Source organism: Spermophilus citellus (genome assembly GCF_964194105.1).
Source record: "Spermophilus citellus genome assembly, chromosome: 4".
Taxonomy (NCBI): Eukaryota; Metazoa; Chordata; class Mammalia; order Rodentia; family Sciuridae; genus Spermophilus; species Spermophilus citellus.
In genome coordinates this window covers 158,826,200-158,844,916 of record NC_138185.1, presented here as the reverse complement: position 1 = coordinate 158,844,916, position 18,717 = coordinate 158,826,200, and the positions used below count along the sequence as shown (strand labels likewise).

General features: G+C 35.8%; 1 protein-coding gene across 4 annotated transcripts in view; it reads left to right on the top strand.

The window, feature by feature from the left end:
* Positions 1-18,717, top strand: part of PPP2R5E (protein phosphatase 2 regulatory subunit B'epsilon) — a 157,160-nt gene that overhangs the window by 85,620 nt on the left and 52,823 nt on the right. For all 4 annotated transcript variants that reach the window (XM_081289855.1, XM_081289854.1, XM_081289856.1 and 1 more), the window contains 2 exons: positions 12,077-12,178; positions 18,415-18,507. In XM_081289855.1, the coding sequence (XP_081145981.1) occupies positions 12,077-12,178; positions 18,415-18,507 (195 nt within the window). The remainder of the gene's footprint in view (positions 1-12,076; positions 12,179-18,414; positions 18,508-18,717) is intronic.

Genomic DNA, 18,717 nt, shown 5'->3' with positions numbered 1-18,717 from the left:
AGAATGAGTGAAGCCTTAGTAGGATATTAAGATTGTGTGTGTTTTCCAAGTGTTGAAATGAAAAAAATTATACAAAGGAATTCCCAAACCACTTGGTGGATATAGGGAAACACTAGGAGTGCTGTGTTGTTACAGCAGTAAGAGGGAAAGGGATTGTGTGTGTGTGTGTGTGTGTGTGTGTGTGTTGGGGAGCAGGAGGAAGTGAATGGTGTCAGCTGAAGATTTCCACATAAAATTCTGAAAGAATCTCAGAGACAGTGGAAAACCACTGAAAAACTTGAACCAGGGGACTGATATAGTCAGATTTGCATTATAATGGCCGTGGGCAGATAGATTGGAAGGGGCTGAAAATGGAAAACAGAGGAATCATTTAGGGGAGGAGGAGTACTACAGAAGACGTGGAATACAAACTAGCATCAGTGAGGAAGAAAAGGAGAGGAGGGATAACACTTGGGCTAAGAATGTCTTTAAGTGGTAAATGCTTGCTTTTGTGTAAGAAAGGTTTAGCACTATGGAAAGCAGGTTTTAGGTAGAAGCCAAGGAGTTAATTTTTGATATGTTGATATTGAGGTTCCCCTGAGAGACCTAGATGCAGAGAGATGGAAATGGAGAGTGATAATTGTCAGCATGGAGTAGGGCAGGGGAGAGAAAGACCAATGATTGAACTCCAGATGTTACCATAGAATCACTATGTTTCATTGCAGTGGTATAGGAAATTGAGAGTGGATGACATGAGGAAGTTTATATGGTGATGATAGATAGATTGCTCCCACAATAGTCATACTATCTTCATTAGAGTAAAATCCTATCATTTCCCTTTTACAGAAAGTATTCAGCCTTATCACATGGTCATTGCTATTATTGTTTACATATTTTTTAAAAAAATATTTATTTTTTAGTTTTAAGTGGACACAATATCTTTATTTTATTTATTTTTATGTGGTGCTGAGGATTGAACCCAGTGCCTTGTACGTGCTAGATGAGCGCTCTACCACTGAGCCACAACCCCAGCCCCCTATCTTGTTTTTTATGTTATGGGCTTGTCTTCATTTCAAAGTCTGCCTTACTCCCAGTGTAGTAAAATCTGTATACAACTCAAATTGTAGAACATGTGATTTTTTCCAAAGTTATTGTAGTTTCAATAAAATATGGTGAAGGGTTGTTTTTTTCTGTTCTATTGAGCTGTTTCCTTGAGTCCTTTATATTGTTTCTTGGCCATTATTAGTTTTGTTTTTTCTCCACTCTGAAATTATATTCTGTAACTTGGTTATCTAAGTGCCTTATCTTTTATAAATTCTTTGATTTAACTGAAATCATAGTTCTCATTAGCCTTTTAATAGAATAATATGGTGTTGTGGGAGGTTATGTAGTCACAATTAAAGAACTCAAAAGTCTGCCTACACATATTCTTAGAGTGCTTTGTTAATTCCACTACATATGCTATTGGCTGAAGGACAGAGGATTTCTTTCCATAAGATCACAACTATCTAAATGTAGCCTCGGGAATGATAACTACCAGGGAAAAATAGGAACTTTTCATTTTTTCTCTTCCTGCATCTGATTAGAAAAATAATATATATCCTGGCTAGAATTTGTCTTAGAGGTAATTTTTTGGATTCAAAAGAAATTACAGGCTAGGGTTGGGGCTATAGGTCCAACCTAGCATGTATGAGGCACTGGGTTAGCAGCACGTAACATAAACAAATGAAAGTATGCTATCCATCTACAACTATCAAAAAAAAAAAAAAAAAAAAAAGGAAAGAAAGAAGAAATTACAGGCTAAAAGTAATGGAGGAGAATTGAGTGATAGCTGAGAAGGGCATTTAGTAACTGAAGTTATTGGGAAATTTTGAGGATAGGATAAATCTAAAGAGATAGGACCTCAGAATTAGATTAGAAATTTTAGATTTCCTTAGTGCATAGGAAAAAGGTTAGGATTTAATAATGAAAGGTACCCAAAGACATTTTTAAAAGGAGATAGGAAGAATTCACTGCTTGGGATTGGAAGCTGATTGTTAGCATTTGTAATTTGTCAGAGGGTAGAGAAACTGGTAGATACTTTGTTCTTTCCTAAATTACTGTCTTAAACTTTCCCTCTGTGCTACTCTAGTTAATGCTCATTTAACAATATTTACTTAGCATCTTAGGGTGCCCATAGATTGGTTTCATGTGTTCAGTGAACCCTCTGATATTGACTGCAAACTTTTGTAAATTCTGTTAGTATTTTGGTGGGAGAAAAATCACTTGCTTCTGATTCAACTTTCAGAGGTATATCTGACTCCAAAATTGTTTGATTTTGCCATGTATGCAGTAAACATTTATGCTAGATGTTGCCTAGTTTGAAAAAGATTAGAAAGGAGTATGGTTCTTCCATTTATGTCAACAACTAAAGATGAAAATGAACTTTCCGAATGACTTCACCAGTGAAACCATCTGGGCCTGGGGTTTTCTCTGTGGGAAGGTTTTTGGTAGTGAATTCAATTTCTTAAATACATATTTGACTGTTCAGATTTTCTGTTTTATCTTATGTCGGTTCTGGTAAACTGTTATATTACACAGATTAGAGTTTTAGTTCTATTCAATTCTTAGAAACTGTTTACAAAGATGTGTAGTAATAAAAGAGGACTGCCAGCTCTTATGTACTTTTTGTTAGCAGCATAATAATCTGGCAACTATAGTGCATGAATTAATTCGATCTTCACAACAACCCTGAGATAAGTAGTATTATAAATACCACTTTATAGATAGGGAAAGGAAGTAGAGAAGTTAAAAAACTTGTCCAAAGCCATGCCACTCACCTGGGTAAATGAGCTTTGAATCCAGAAAGTGTGGCTCTAGATACCATACCTTAGCTACTCAGCCATAATGTGTCCCTGTAATCATTCTTCATAGTAAAAATGAGGACTGAGCTGAGGTTGTAGCTCAGTGGTAGAGCACTTACCTAACATGTGCTGCTGGGCTTTGAGTTTGATCCTCCAGTGTGCACATATGTTCATGCATGTGTGTGCATGCGCGTGCACACATAAACAGGACTAAAGCCCTAAAGATTGGACTCTTGCCTTTGTACTGTTTTGTTTTTCCTTTTCCCTTGAGCTGTTCTAAATAGATGAAAAGTCTTTCCCTGTATCTCTTTCCGCTTCTGACAAGGCCAGTTTAAATAGTAGGCTCTGGAGTTAAATGTTAATTTTGGCTTAAGAAACAGATTCCCCTTTACTCCCTTTCCTCTCACCATCTCACCACCCTATACAATAACTTTACATTGCCTCTTTGTTATTCTTAAATTGATAACACTGCCTCTCAGCTTTTCCACCTACCCTACCAGTCTCTTCCTAGTATGGGAAAATACATATTGATTTGGGTTAAGGAGGAGCCCAGGAGGAGGGCTTTGCTGTTCAAAACACCACTCTATTCCACCTAAACTACAGTTCTTGAGATGATTCTTTTCCCTAAATTCACATGCTTCCTCATGCCACTTGCCTCCCTGTCCCATCATTAGAAGTTCCAAAGAAGAGGCTTCTCTGCCTAGATGTGCTCTGCATGTAGCTCTGTTAGCTGGGTGATGTGCAGTCTTACTTGTGGTTGACTTGGTTGAACTTACAAGAGTCAGAAGGAAATTCAAAAGGCCAGTGTATGAAGTTAGAGTGAGAAAAGCCACTTCTCAGTAGACAGCTGTTAGCATATATAGTTGACTATCTAAATTTGTCGGTTCTGCATCCCCTTCCACCAACAACTGCAGATAGAAAATATTTGTGAAAAACCTGCATCTGCACTGAACATGTACAGACTTTCCCCCTTGTCTTTACCTAAATAATGTAACAAGTATTCACATGGCATTTGCATTATATTAGGTATTATAAGTAATCCAGATATGATTTAAAGTATATGGAAGGATGTTTGTAGGTTATATGCAAACACTATACCATTTTATATAAGGGATTTGAGCATCTGCAGATTTTGGGTCCATGGAGGGGTCCTAGAACCAGTCCCCCATAGACACCCAAAGATTATATTTGAACTATGCCTTCTCACCCTGCAGGCATGCTGTTGGGACAGACAAGGAATTCTTAAGTTGGTTGATCAGCCTGGATTTGGAGCAAGGGGAGTTAAGTGATTTGATTGATGACTTGCACATCATTATTCCACCTCTAATCCTTAGAAGCACTTGATATATGTACAACCTGCTTTTCCTTTTTATTCTCCTGCCTGGATAAGAGATACAAATAGACCTGGACCCAACCTAGTCACTTAGTTGTGTGATCTTGAGAAGATTGTTGTGAAAATTAAAATATGAAAAATGCTTAGCACAGTTATCATTATTCGTGGTACCACCTTTGATACCTCTGATAAACCTACCTTTTCCTTTAGATAGATTTATATATTTATATATATATTTAGATAGATTTATAGTGAAGTTTTACTGGCCTGTAAGTTTTTTTTTTTTTTTTTTTTTTTTTTTGTCATCTTTGAGATGACTTCTTGGCTTTTATTTTAAACTTACCCTTTGGGAAATATCATTTCAGGTTTTCAAATTTTAAAATTTAATTTTTTTGTGTGTGTGTGGAAGAGAACTCCCTATAAATCTGCATGGGCCCATGTGTTTATGTATGTAGACTGCCCTTAGTTTACCAAAATAAAAATTTTCATGTTTCTACTACATTAGTAATTTACCATTTCTCTCCTGTAAGAATTCTCTCTTAAGGAATTTGACAGTGGTTTAAAAGTGTTTAGTTTTAATTTAAATGTGCTAAAGAGAGGATTTTTATTCAGGAAGCAACTATTTTCTTAATTTACAAGCTGTAGTTCTTCTGGCTTAACCGCTTTAAAGGTTGTTCAAAGTTTTCAATATACTTAAAATTGTTTGACAGCTGTGACTTGTCTAGTGCTAATATATCCAATAATATCATCTAAGTGTAATGAGAATACTCGCCTTCTGTCTCCAGCCCTCCCCCATGAACTGGCAGAAGAATTTGCAGGGTAAGTTATAGTATTGCATTTATGTTTTGGTGTTTCTTTTTTTCCTACCTTTTAATTTAACTTTGAAGTGAACATGTGGTTTAGGGGCTTAAGCAATGCTTCTGGAAAAATCTTACCAAGAAAATGAATGATAAAGTGGTTAACAAATATTGCCTGTGGTATGTACAAAGGGTCTTAGATAATTCTAGTGCTTGGTTCATTTGTACAGATTGATTGCCTCTCTGCTGAGAGATAGAAATGGGAAAGGGATTTGTTGATTAATTGTCTAAGGAGTAAACTAGTTGCATCATAGTGATGTTTTATTAGTTGGGGAAAGTTGCAGAAACCTAGTGTCCTCAATGTAGAATTCTTTTCTTTTTGTTAATATATATATCTATTTTAACTGTAGATGGACACAATACCTTTTTATTTTGGTGGTGCTGGGGATTGAACCCAGGGCTTTATGCATGTGAAGCAAACGCTCTACAAACTGAGCTATATTCCCAGCCTTGTGAATGTGGAATTCTTGATTAGAATTAAGATTAGACTGTGGTATACACCTGTAATTCTAGCTACTGGGGAAATTGAGTCAGGAGGATCAAAAGTTTGTAGCCAGCCTCTGCAATTTAATGAGATTCTGTCTCAAAATAAAAAATGCACAGGGCCCTGGTTTCAATCCCCAGCACCAATAAACAAATAAATAAAACCACCAAGCAAGAAAAGAAAAGAGTGGGTCATTTCCAGGAGGTAGTTGACAGCTGAACAATATTTAAAGCCAAACTTGATCTGTAAATGAAGAAAAAAAAAAGAAAAATAAAAGAAATATGTATCCATTATCTACTGACTTATTAGGTGAAAGTTGCTTCTGCAAAGTGGAAAGAAGATAAGGCACTTTGAGAATAAAAACACAATTACATTGTTAAATAGAGGGAGGCAGTAGAGAAAAGAATGGGATGAGTTCTGGCAAGGAAGAATATAGTTATTAGAGCAAGGGATGACAGGTACAGAAAAGGATGTTTCTTTTTTTTTTTAGGTATTTTTTTTTATTGGTTGTTCACAACATTACAAAGCTCTTGACATATCATATTTCATACATTAGATTGAAGTGGGTTATGAACCCCCAATTTTACCCCAAATGCAGATTGCAGAATCACGTCGGTTACGCATCCACAATTTTACATAATGTCCTATTAGTAATTGTTGTATTCTGCTACCTTTCCTATCCCCTACTATCCCCCCTCCCCTCCCCTCCCATCTTCTCTCCCTACCCCATCTACTGTAATTCATTTCTCTCCTTGTTTATTTTCCCATTCCCCTCACAACCTCTTATATGCAATTTTGTATAGCAATGAGGGTCTCCCTTCATTTCCATGCAATTTCCCTTTTTTCTCCCTTTCCCTCCCATCTCATGTCTCTGTTTAATGTTAATCTTTTCTTCCTGCTCTTCCTCCCTGCTCTGTTCATAGTTGCTCTCATTATATCAAAGAAGACATTTGGTATTTGTTTTTTAGGGATTGGCTAGCTTCACTAAGCATAATCTGCTCTAGTGCCATCCATTTCCCTGCAAATTCTATGATTTTGTCATTTTTATTGCTGCATAGTACTCCATTGTGTATAGATGCCACATTTTTTTTTTATCCATTCATCTATTGAAGGGCATCTGGGTTGGTTCCACAGTCTAGCTATTGTGAATTGTGCTGCTATGAACATCGATGTGGCAGTATCCCTGTAGCATGCTCTTTTAAGGTCTTCAGGGAATAGTCCGAGAAGGGCAATAGCAGGGTCAAATGGTGGTTCCATTCCCAGCTTTCCCAGGAAAGGAAAGGATGTTTCTAAGTGAAAACAAGACTGGCTATAATTACCTGAGAAGTTGGACAGCCATGTTTTGTTTTGTTTTGTTTTTTAAATAAAATGGATAAACAAGCTATACTGTTGTTTCTGGACCCTTTGGATAAATGGTTAACAAGTAGATTGAGGCACTTAATGGGCAGCCTTGGAATGCTGTGGAATTGCCCTTCCTGCAGAAGTTAAATCCTTTAGGAGAATAGGGTAAAACACCATCTGGGATAATGCAGGCTTCTTCCTTTTGAGGGACTTTTGTCTTTTTCTCTTAGAAAAGCTTGAAAAATTTGTTAAATTTCTACAACATGGAGCTGGAAAATTGAGTTTTGTATTTGTGCTGCTCTCCCCACCCCTTCCTCTCCCCTCCCCTCCCCTCCCATCACTTCTCTCTACCCAATCTAATGTGACACACTTTCTCCCCCCTCCCCCCACATTGTCATACATGTATTCTGTATAACGTTGAGGGTCTCCTTCCATCTTCTGTGCAATTCCCTTTCTCCCTCCCCTTCCCTCCCACCTCTCTTTGTGCTGCTCTTAATAACAAAGTGGGGAAACTGTTGTATCCTTACTGGGAAGGGTATGAGTAGTAGTTATTTGAGACACAGAATACTCAAAAAGCAGTGATGTTTAAAAGCACATTTAAAATGTAAGCTAACAGGGACTGTGGGCAGTCCCTATCCCTGAGAGCCCTCTCTTAGTTTCCTTCAGAGGAATTTTAATTTCAGAGGAATTAACCTGCTCTCTCTCTCAACTGTCCCCCCTTGGAGTGGTATGTCTTCCCCAATTTATTATGAGCAATAAATTTTGAGTAAGGAGGCTGTTAATATATAGTCAGACTCTGTAGTCACATATAGGTCAGGTGCATTTTAATTACTCACCAATCAGTTCAGGGCTTTTTGTTTTACTAATGAGAAGTTTCAGAGACAGTCATACCAACCCCTGAGTAAGAGACAGTAGTGATAGTTTTGACAATATTTCCTGTTTATTTTTAGTGATTTCAAATAAGAACACATACCCAGTAGCCAGAATTAAACATTAGGAGCTTCATGTGTTTTGTGTATGCTTTTTTAAAGTCAAAATTCAAGACCTTTAGTTTTTTGTGGAGTATTAGCTGAATTTTGAACTGTGAAGTGTTCAAAACTGCCATTCAGAATTTGTGTTCTCATAAAAGCCCTGTGTTGTTATTGTTTTATCACCTTGTGCACTTTATAAATCACTTTTTTCACCAGATTTAGTAATTTTCTGGGATTTAGGATCCATAGTACACAGATTGTAAAGTGCAGTAAAACCCTAGAATTGTAATGCTAGTGAGTATGGGAGGCACCAGTGTGTGACTAACATGAGGCCCCTGTGCTGTATTTACACAGTAAGCACTATGACTATTGCAGTGTTTACATCTCTTATTTTTGGATTCTAAGATTTAATATCAACAGTCTTCACTTTTGGATCCACTGCTACATTTCCAGTTTTGGAGAGAGTGCAATATTATTGTTTCTGTGTGAAACGTCATTTTCCTGTGATAGTTTTGTATGGGGAATAACAGACTCTAGAAAGTTAATGTAACATTATGGTCATCATTTCATCAGAAGAAAAGATGTCTGAGCAATGTTTAATCTTGAAATAGAAGTCTACCGGAATAGAGGATTTTTAGTTGGAATTTGGGAGTAATGAGGTGGAGAGGCAGGGATGGGTCTAGGTTAGAGAGAGTTGGGCAAGCCAAATAGAGAAAGTTAGACATAATCTTGTCAATAGTGAGCAGAAAGTTATAAGAGGTTTTGAATAGACATGGAATACAAATAATATTCTTACTTTTCATTTGTTAGCTCCTATAAGAAAACTTTTGCTCCTTTAAGGAGGATAAGACTAGCATTTTTTAAAAAAATATTTTTTAGTTGTAGTTGGACACTATGCCTTTATTTCATTTATTTTTATGTGCTGCTGAGGATCAAATCCAAGGCCTTGCACATGCTAGGCGAGCGCTCTACCACTGAGTCACAACCCCAGTCCAAGACTGGCATTTTAACCCAAGATGATGGATAGTTGAGGTCTCTTGTCATCACCTTGTCAGGAAGATGAAATGGTAAAGAAAATGTAAAGAAACTCTCCTCCTATATTTATTTCCCCAGGATCATCAAAGAAAAGAAAGAAAAATCACCGATGGTTCATTATTTAAATTCAATTACTGTTCACATTTTGGCCAATTCTTTCCATTTTTTAAAATGAGTTTTCCCTTTATTATTATTATTATTATTTTTTAAATTAAACATTTTTAATATACAATAAAGGGGTGTATGTGTGAGGATGTGTGTGTGTGTGTGTGTGTTTTGGTACTGGGTATTGAATCCAGGGAGCCCAACCACTGAGCCACATCCCCAACCCTTTTTTATATTTTATTTAGAGACAGGACCTCACTGAGTTAGTAAAATGTGTTGCATATTCTTGGTCAGTTCTTCATGAGTAAGAAGAGATGGATAAGTAAACAAGTAGTTGCTCCCACCCATGTTGAGCACTGTCACTGTGTTTGTATGTCCAAAGGTACTTTCTTGGTCTTTTACCCAGATTTTTCACTATAGAAAAGTCCCCCCCCCCCTTCCATGGTTTACTATCATGCATTGGAAAAAGAAAATTAAAAAAAAAAACTTGTTAAAGAGTACAGTACATCTAAATTACTTGGGATGAAAACTCAGTTTTTGAAATACATGTATAGTTTAATGAGGATTCAAAATTGACTGGTTGAAGGAAGTTGTAGGTGGATGATTATGTGCTATGTCACTGGTTTCTTCACAAACGTAATTTCTAATAATTATTAGAAGGGGCAAAAATAATACAACTGAGCATACTTGCTTCATTAGCCATAGCAAGAATGTAATTTAATATGATCCCCCTTTTTTCTGTCTTTCAAACTAAAGAGCAAAAACATGTGTCTCCTTATTCACTCTGGGAATCCTGAAAATCTAGGTCCCCAAGTAATTCTGCAGGTTGTTGATTGTAACCTGGGAGCTTAACAGGGGTGCATTGTTTTCTTGGTGTTGAATTGGGGATGCTGGTAGTACATATTTTACAGGGCTATCAAATCCAGTAGCTACTGCTCTGTGTTTTAGCCTCAGAAGCACTGGTTGCTGTTTTCTTCTTCTTAAAGCATTTTCTCTCAGCTCTGGAGACCCCCAAACTCTGGTGCTTCTCCCCCTGCTCCTTTTCATTTGATGTTCTTGGCTCTCCTTCTACCACATTTCTAATTATAGGGTGCTTAAGGGCCCTTTCCTTTCTGTTCCCTCATTTGTTCCCTGTGGCTTTAGATATTGTCTATATGCTGGTGAATCTTTATGTGCCTCCATCCCTGACCTGTCTAGTTCAGAAGTCCAGATTCATATGTATGGTTGTCTACTAGATATTGCTGCTTTAATACATCCCTAGATGAAACCTCTGGATCTTTCCATCAAAATAAGCAAGCAAAGAAAGAAACCTTTTGCCTTTCCTAGTTCTCTCCACTTTGGGTAAATAGCCTTGAAACTATGACTCATCCTTCATTCTTTTCTTTCCTTCACTTTATGCATCTAAACCTGTAGCAGCTATTACCTCCAGAAATCTATATCATGTTTCCTCTGCTGCTGTCCTATTCTAAGCCAACATTATCTCTTGTCACAGCAACAGCCAGCTTGTCACCTTCTCATTCTATAAATAGCTACTGGAGTGATTTTTTTTTAAAGCAAAAATCAGATGATGTCATTTATCTATTTTAAGATCTCTACTATTTTCCCATAGCATGTAAAATAAAATCTCATTTTTGGAGCTTACACATCTGAGTTTAGTTTCCATAGCTAGGAAATGGAGGCATTGTGACTTTAACTAGAATATAATTACCACAAGGGGCATGGATTTATTTATTTATTTTTAGTACCAGGGATTGAACCCAGGGACATTTAACCAGTAAGCCATATCCCCAATCCCACTTAAAAAAATTTTTTTTTAAACTTTTTTTTGGTGGTGGTGGGTGTATCAGGGATTGAACTCAGGGGCACTTGACCACTGAGCCACATCCCCAGCCCAATTTGGTATTTTATTTAGAAATAGAGTCTCACTGAATTGCTCAGCGCCTCGCTTTTGCTGAGGCTGGCCTTGAACTCATGATCCTCCTGTTTCAGCCTCCTGAGCAACTGGGATTACAGATGTGGGCCATTACACCCAGACAGGCATGAATTTTTTTTGTCTGCTTCTTTCATGATCATTTTTCTTGTGCCAAGAACAGTGTGTGCACGTAATGGACACTTAATAAATGCTTATTGGGGTGAATAAACACATTCTGCTTATATGGAGCCCCCAGAACTTTTCTTTTCTCTTTCAAAGTATTGTATTATAGCTCAGCATATTTGCATAGCTTAGAAAGTCCATGGAAGACTTCCAGTGCAATGTCTCTTTTTCTTTCACCTTCTATACATATTTCCCCTAACCCCATGGTTTATTTATCAGATTAGAAGATATTTAGGTCATTGGGAGAAGATAGGTTAGTACATAAGATACAAAATAACATGGAAATTAAATAAGCATTTAACTTTAGAAATACAGTTGTAGTAGATATGATAAATTTTTACTCTATCACCCTGTTTCAACAGTCATCAATAAACGGCTGTTCTTTGAACAACTAGCATTTAATTTGGACATTGCCTATGGCTAAAGAATGTCTAGTTTTATAGAAGTTTATAGCATAGATCTACTTTATCCTGGGCATCATTACTATTTTGGTAAACCAATCAAGGACAAATTAGGTATGATTTTAAGGATATTAGAAATGTCCTGAAATACCTTTTATGATTTGTGTGTCTGTGTGTGCATGTGTGTGTGCATGAGTGCATGCATGTGTATATGTGAATGCCTGAAATTTGATCATTAGCTGAGCTATAAATTTGTAAATTGTGAATAAGGCAGAGAAGGAAAGTACTTGTAGCCCATCAACAGTTATTTATATCTTATTGTAATGAGGTTAATTAGAAGCATGCTTGATTGCTAAGTAACGAGGAACAGGCTTTGATGGGAAGTCTAGAATCACAGGGACCTGGGATGGGGATTGCTAACTAAGGACAATTAATATTGTTCAAGAGGGTAGGAAGGTGCTGCACTGAACTTTGCCTTTGAGGCATTTTTAGCTTCAAAACCTGTGGAATGAAATCCCTACTCCAGTTTGGTGGTGCTCCCACACCTTGTCATCTGGGTTTCCTTTGGCTGGCCACAAGTAAATCTGCCCAGGAGGTGCTTCCAGCTAACTCTGATGCTTGTTTACTTTTAGGTATCTTGCAATATATTCAGAACTCTCCCTCCTAGTGACAGCAATGAATTTGATCCAGAAGAAGATGAACCTACCCTTGAGGCATCGTGGCCACATTTACAGGTACTTTGAATTATCCTGTGTTTCAAAGGAAAGATCCATTAACTTCTTGTTCTCTTGTATTCTTACTGCTTGGCTCCAGTTCACTGAGTTGCAATTTAGTTTGAAAGTTTTCATTGATTCGCATGGGAATTCCTTGAAGGCCTTTGTTCACCAGAAGTTAAATTAGAATATATTGATGAGAAAACTGAAGAATGCTTTTTGTTTCCCACTCTTCATAATTAGGATATAAACATAATAAAATAATTTTATTGCAGTGCTTTCGTGTGGGCTTCCCCATGTTACAGGTCCAGCCAGTATTTCTTATTCTTTTTTTAGAGCTTATTTGTGATCCTACACACTGGAATTTTAAACATGAATAGAACTGTTTTTACATTAATATTAGTTGTATGTGATTAGTTCACAGAGTACATGTATCATTTTTAGCAGTTAATACCCTGGGGAGTTTGTATGTCTTGTCTTTGTGATAACCACAAATGTGTTTCTTTAGTCCAGAAGGGCAAATCCCAACTGCAATCACTGTTTCTTCCCCAGGTTGTAAGAAGGAGAAACAGCAGAGTGAAAACATGGCCTGTTTTGTTCTGGTACACTGAGAAGGCCAAGTTGCCCAATCATAATCTTACGCCAGGATGGGTTAGGGGTATCACTATACCTATTTTTCTAACACCAGCCCCATCTGTGTTGCATACCTGGTCATTTTCCAGCTTGTCCTTTCTCTGCTGCATTCTCTCAAGGCCATAATTTCTCAAGAGAATAGAATAAGGAGATTTGAATGTATCAAACCCCAAAGTCAAGTTTCTGTCTATCAGAAAGTCTACAGTGGCTGGGGAGACAAATGGCAAGGAGGAACAATATGGAGAGAAGGAGTAGAACCCTGTACATCTCCACCCCTAGGCAGAATTCTCTGCTGCTTTGTAGAAGTGTGCTGATGGTTACTAGTTGACATTTTGGAGAGCTGAGGACTGTGCAGCAGAGAGATGAAGCTTAGATCTAGACATGCTTATGAATTTACATTTTTCCCCACTTGAGAATTTTTTACATAAATTTGCAACTTGGGCCTGTCCTGCTTTGGCAGCTCCTGGTTGCTACAGGTATGTATGTATGCTCTTTCTCCTAATTACACAAGAGCTTTCCGAGCTGTTTTTTACTTAGGCATGTGATACGTATATGTTCCTATTACCAATGCCAAGATTGGTAGATAAATTATTTAAGACACTGTGGTCGTTCGATTAAAATTTTTAAAAAATATTTTATTTTATTTTATTTATTTGGCACTGAAGATTGAACCCAGGGATGCTTAACCACTGAGCTACATCCCCAGCCCAAGTTTCTTAGGGCCTGGCTAAGTTGCTGAGGCTGCCTTTGAACTTGTGATTCTTCTGCCTCAGCCTCCTGAATTGCTGGAATTACAGGCATGTGCCACTGTGCCCGTCAATGTTTTATTTTTTTAAAAGATGCCAGACATACTATTTGTAGTCTAAGATATTTGTAAAATAATTTGTGCATTTCATAGGTATATCCCAGATTGTGACAAAACCCAAAACAAACTCTTTTGAATAGGTGGACTTCTTGTTCTGTTGTATTCTTACTGCTTGGCTCCAGTTCACTGAGTTGCAATTTAGTTTGAAAGTTTTAGGTTTTTTTTTTTTTTTAAAGAAAATCTCCTTGAGGAAGGCCCACATTTTATGGTAGAAAATACACAGAGATCCTCAAAACTTCAACTTGCTGTTTTCTCTATATTCCAAAGAAGAGGTCACTCTTGCCATTTAGAAGAGCATTTTGAACACTTTAAATCACCATCACATAGATATAAGTTTCTCCAAAAGTACAATAAAGTTGAATAACTCAGTATTTCAGATAATCCTTCCCTTAGTGAATGACTCTTATATAGGACCAAATTAATTTCTCAAGTTAACTAAATTTGCCACCCAGAATTTTAGCCTACACTGTGGGAGTATTAATCATTAGTTCATCTGAAACCCTAAAACCAAAGCAACATTGAAAGATGGTGATAACAAACCATTTCAAATAGACTAGTTTCATCTGTTTTGACACCCTGTTCAAGCTTATAATCCATCAGGTCCCGTCTTTAGCTCAGGGGGAGGTATGACTGAGTAAGGCTGGATTAACTGAAGGAAATTTACTTTTAAAATTCACAAATTGTCCATCATTCATAGTAAAGGTCAGGCCAGAAAGCGCACTTCATTTATCTGTTGCTTTGTGGATATCTTTGTATAGGGTCTGGCATGTTTCAAGAGGCTGGTATTTCCTTTGTATAGTCTTCCTGCACTGATTAGTCCCGTTTCCAGTTTCATTGAGAGGTGGTTTTAACTGAGAGAGAGCACTCATTGAAAATTTCAGAAATCTTTTTTTCTATGCACTATAGGTCATTTGTGTCACAGTCACCCATGATTAAATTTAATAGTTTGCTTTTTAAAAAAATATCTATTTTCTAGTTACAGGTGGACACGATATCTTTATTTTTAATTTTGTTTTTAAATGTGGTGCTGAGGATCAAACCCAGTGCCTCACACATGCCAGAGGAGCGCTCTACCTCTGAGCTACAACCCCAGCCCCAATAGTTTACTTTTTAATTGATCCAGTAGTCTCTTTTTTTCTGACCAAAACATAGCATAATTTTAGATTTTTTTTTACTTTTTCTTAACTTCATAATTAGTAATATGCTTTCTTTTCTGGACCATATTTTTTATAAGGAGGCACAGTAAAAATATCTAATAATGGTAGTAGCTAACAACAAAATTACATTGAGATCTAATTATTGGGTGGTTGGCCAGGCTCATTGCCCAGTGTCTATTCCTGCATACCTCTTCTTTGTTTTAAATTTGTGGTCCATACAAAATTACTGATAATAAAAAAAAATCATTGATCTTTGGAGATATTTTAAAATATACATAATATTAAATTCACAATTTTTTACTTCGTATATGTCAAGATGTTACTTGATCTCCTATCTGTATTGGTGTCTTTTAAACTCAGTTACCTTGATTATTGTTTATGTGTTTTCTGAAATTAGGTCTGTTTTTCCAGCAGAGTACAATTTTGCAGGACTTCTGTTTGTAATTAAGAAATTGTAGTGCTTTATACTTGAGACTTGAAAAACATGGATGCTGAATTCTTGTTTAGATTGCTTGGAGATTCCTCTTATGTGACCTTGAAAAGTAATTTATTTCCCATAGTCTTTCCCTTTAGAAACTCAAGGGAGTTTTTTGTTTTTGTTTTTTAATTTTTTAGTTGTATATGGACACAATACATTTATTTTATTTATTTAGTTTTATGTGGTGCTGGAGATCGAGCCCAGGGCTCTATCACTGAGCTACAACCCCAGCCCCTCAAGGGAGATTTCTGATTCCAAGGTTTAATCTCTTTCTTAAGTGCACAACACATTTATTTATGCTTATTAATAAATGTGTCTGAAGTGTTTCCATGAAACTATTTTAAACTACAAACTGCTTTCAAGGGACATGAGGGGAGAACACACTCTGCCATTCCCTCTGGAAACCTTTGCTGGCTAGGTCAGGCCTGAAAGATGAGAATTTTTTTTTACTTTGTGAGAGTGAAGAGACATTCTGTTTGTAAAGCCAAGTCTGAAGGCACAAGGCTGCTGTAGAAAGCATTTAAATCAATGATAATCTGCGGATTCTTAGTGGGGCCTGAGACTTGATTTCCAGCAGACTTCAAGGTCAATACTTGACCTTTTCACTGAGTTGACTATTCATTGTTTGTAGTATTTGTTGTAAAAGTAATGATGGTTAAGATTGTGGTTGCCTGATCAAGTAGTTATTGTTTTCCTTACTGCCACATATTTCTTGTTTTTAAAAAAAAGCCAATTTCATTTGAGAAAGTCCTTGAAGAAGTAGTAAAAATTGGTAATTTTATTAAATTTTAGCTCTTGAGGATAAACCCTTTGTTTATTTAGTTGTAGTTGGACACAATACCTTTATTTTATTTTTATGTGGTACTGAGGATCGAACCCAGGGCCTTGAACATACTAGAAGATGCTGAGCCACAACCCCAGCCCCTTAAAAACTTTTTGTATGATGAAATTGAAATCTACATAAATCACATGAAGTTGGTGGGCTATCTTATGGAAAGACACTTGGATAATTTTTTGAGCTTCAGGCTGAACTACTGTTTTTTTCATGAAACATCATTTTTATTTGAAGGAGCAGCTAACAACAACGACAACAACAACTATGGTTATTAAGACGGGTGTATTTGATGGATATATTCTCTAAAACAAGGAAACTAGTTGGCAACATTTATTTTCACTGATAGAATTAGAGCAGTCAAAGTAAAATTTAGAAATAGAATTTCAGAAAATTTGTATCTGTCTTATATGTCACTTTGAGTATTACCACTTCCCAAAGTTTAAAGACTGAAGCAAGGGGGATATAATATGATTTCTTTCTTTCTTTTTTTTTAAAGAATAAAATTTAATGAAATGTGAAAGCCTTTGAAAGGTCTGCCTAACTCTGTGAACTGATACTTTCCAGTTGGCAAATGAATGTTAGGAAGCCATACATGGATAAAGGGCCATTCAAAATGCAAGACAGAGGATTGGATTTTAGTGTAACAAAGTATGAAAAGTTCATTGATAGCATTTCAGATTCCATGTTGCAGCTAATTTTTAAGAAATGAAAATTTGTTGAGTTTTGGTGTAGTATGGGGGGAAATATCCAGTTTTATGAAAAGATTCAAAGATTCTCCGTTTTTCAGCTTCTAGACTGTTTAAGGATTGACAGGGTTTTTAAAAAACATTCTTTTACCAAAAAAATACATCACAACAGATTGAACACAGAAGCAGGTGAGAATGTGTCTTTTATTAAGCTAGCCATTAAAGAGATTTGCTAAAATATAAAATAATACTTCTTAATAACTTTTTTGGAAAATAGTATTGTTCATAAAAACATACTTATATTAACACGTAATGCATTTTATTGTTTTAAAAATTAATATTAAAATTGTCTTTTTCTAATTATATTTAAATATAAAGACTAATTATACACAATTTATACATATATCTCAAATAAAAGCTTTCAGGGGTCCTTGTTACTTATTACTAATGGTAAAGAGTAAGACTGATATATTTGCAAATGCTTTAGGCAATATGAGGGTAAATCTGTGTGTGTTTTTCACTCTGCAGAAAGCTTTGTGTGTAATATCACGTTTAACCTTAGGGCTTATCACCTTCATTATGAAACTGAAGAAAAGTTTCAGAGAAAGTAACTTGTTTCGGATTACATAGTAAGGAATAGAGTAAGGCTTTTTTAGTTCAGTATCTGTCTCTTTAAAGCTCTGGTTTTGATATATTGTTGTATAGTATACCAGCATCTAATAGAACTTTTAACATAGATTTGTTACTCAAAGAAACTATAATTCTTCTCTGATTATCAAAACAGTTATTGGAGGTTTCTTCTTTGCAGCTGAGAATATTCTTATTCTTTATTTAAATGAGAATATTGGTTACACCACCATATTAATTGGAGGAATGTAAATTGCCTTACATTCTTTGAAGGAAATTTAGCCATAAGTATCAAAAATTCTGAATGTTTGCATATCTTTTGACCTAGAATTTCCACTTTTAGAAATATTTTTACTTGTGAAATAATTGAAGAAGCACACCCTGATATATGTTCTATGATATACATTGTGGCATGATTTGATAGAGAATTCAGAGACTACTTAAATGTCTAAGCATAGGAGATAGGTTAAATTAATTATGAATAATAGAATTATTTATTATAAATTATAATGATCTACTTAAATCTACTAAGAATGATGGTTTAGATGTTACTGATATAAATTGTTCATAGTGCATTGTTTAAATGGCAAAAGTAGTTTACCATACTATGTAAAGATATATTTATAGTATATTGATGTGTTGTAGAAGGAGGTTTAAAATTAAAATAACAGTCTCTGAATGGTAAGATTAATGGAGAATTTTTATTTCCTTTTTTTTTTTTGGCTTTGTTTCCTAATTTTTAACTTTGAAAGGTTTAAAACAAAAAACAGAAGGAGCTGTGAGCCACAAACCAAACCAAACAAAAAAACCTAGCTTGGCTCATTAATATCCACCCCCCCCCAACCCCGTAATGTTTAAGGTGCTGTCAGTTATCAGTTCTGGCATAAAAGGCTAGCATTACAGTTTTTAATGTTATTCCTATTGAATTATATTATTCTTAGTGAATTATAACTTGAAATTAATATGTTTGTTGCAGCTTGTATATGAATTTTTCATACGATTTTTGGAAAGCCAAGAATTTCAACCCAGCATTGCCAAAAAATACATAGATCAGAAATTTGTATTACAGGTAAGCAAATTCTTATAACTGTGTATATTTGTTATTCAGTTATTAATACTTTGTCTCATTTTTTCTTGGATGTTTGTTAAAAAATAACTCACACTAGTATTATATCACCTCATAAACACACATACACACACATGTACACATAAATTTCTGTTACTGTCTATTTAAAGTAATAGGCACCTCAGTTATTTGTGGTAGAAATAAATTACATTT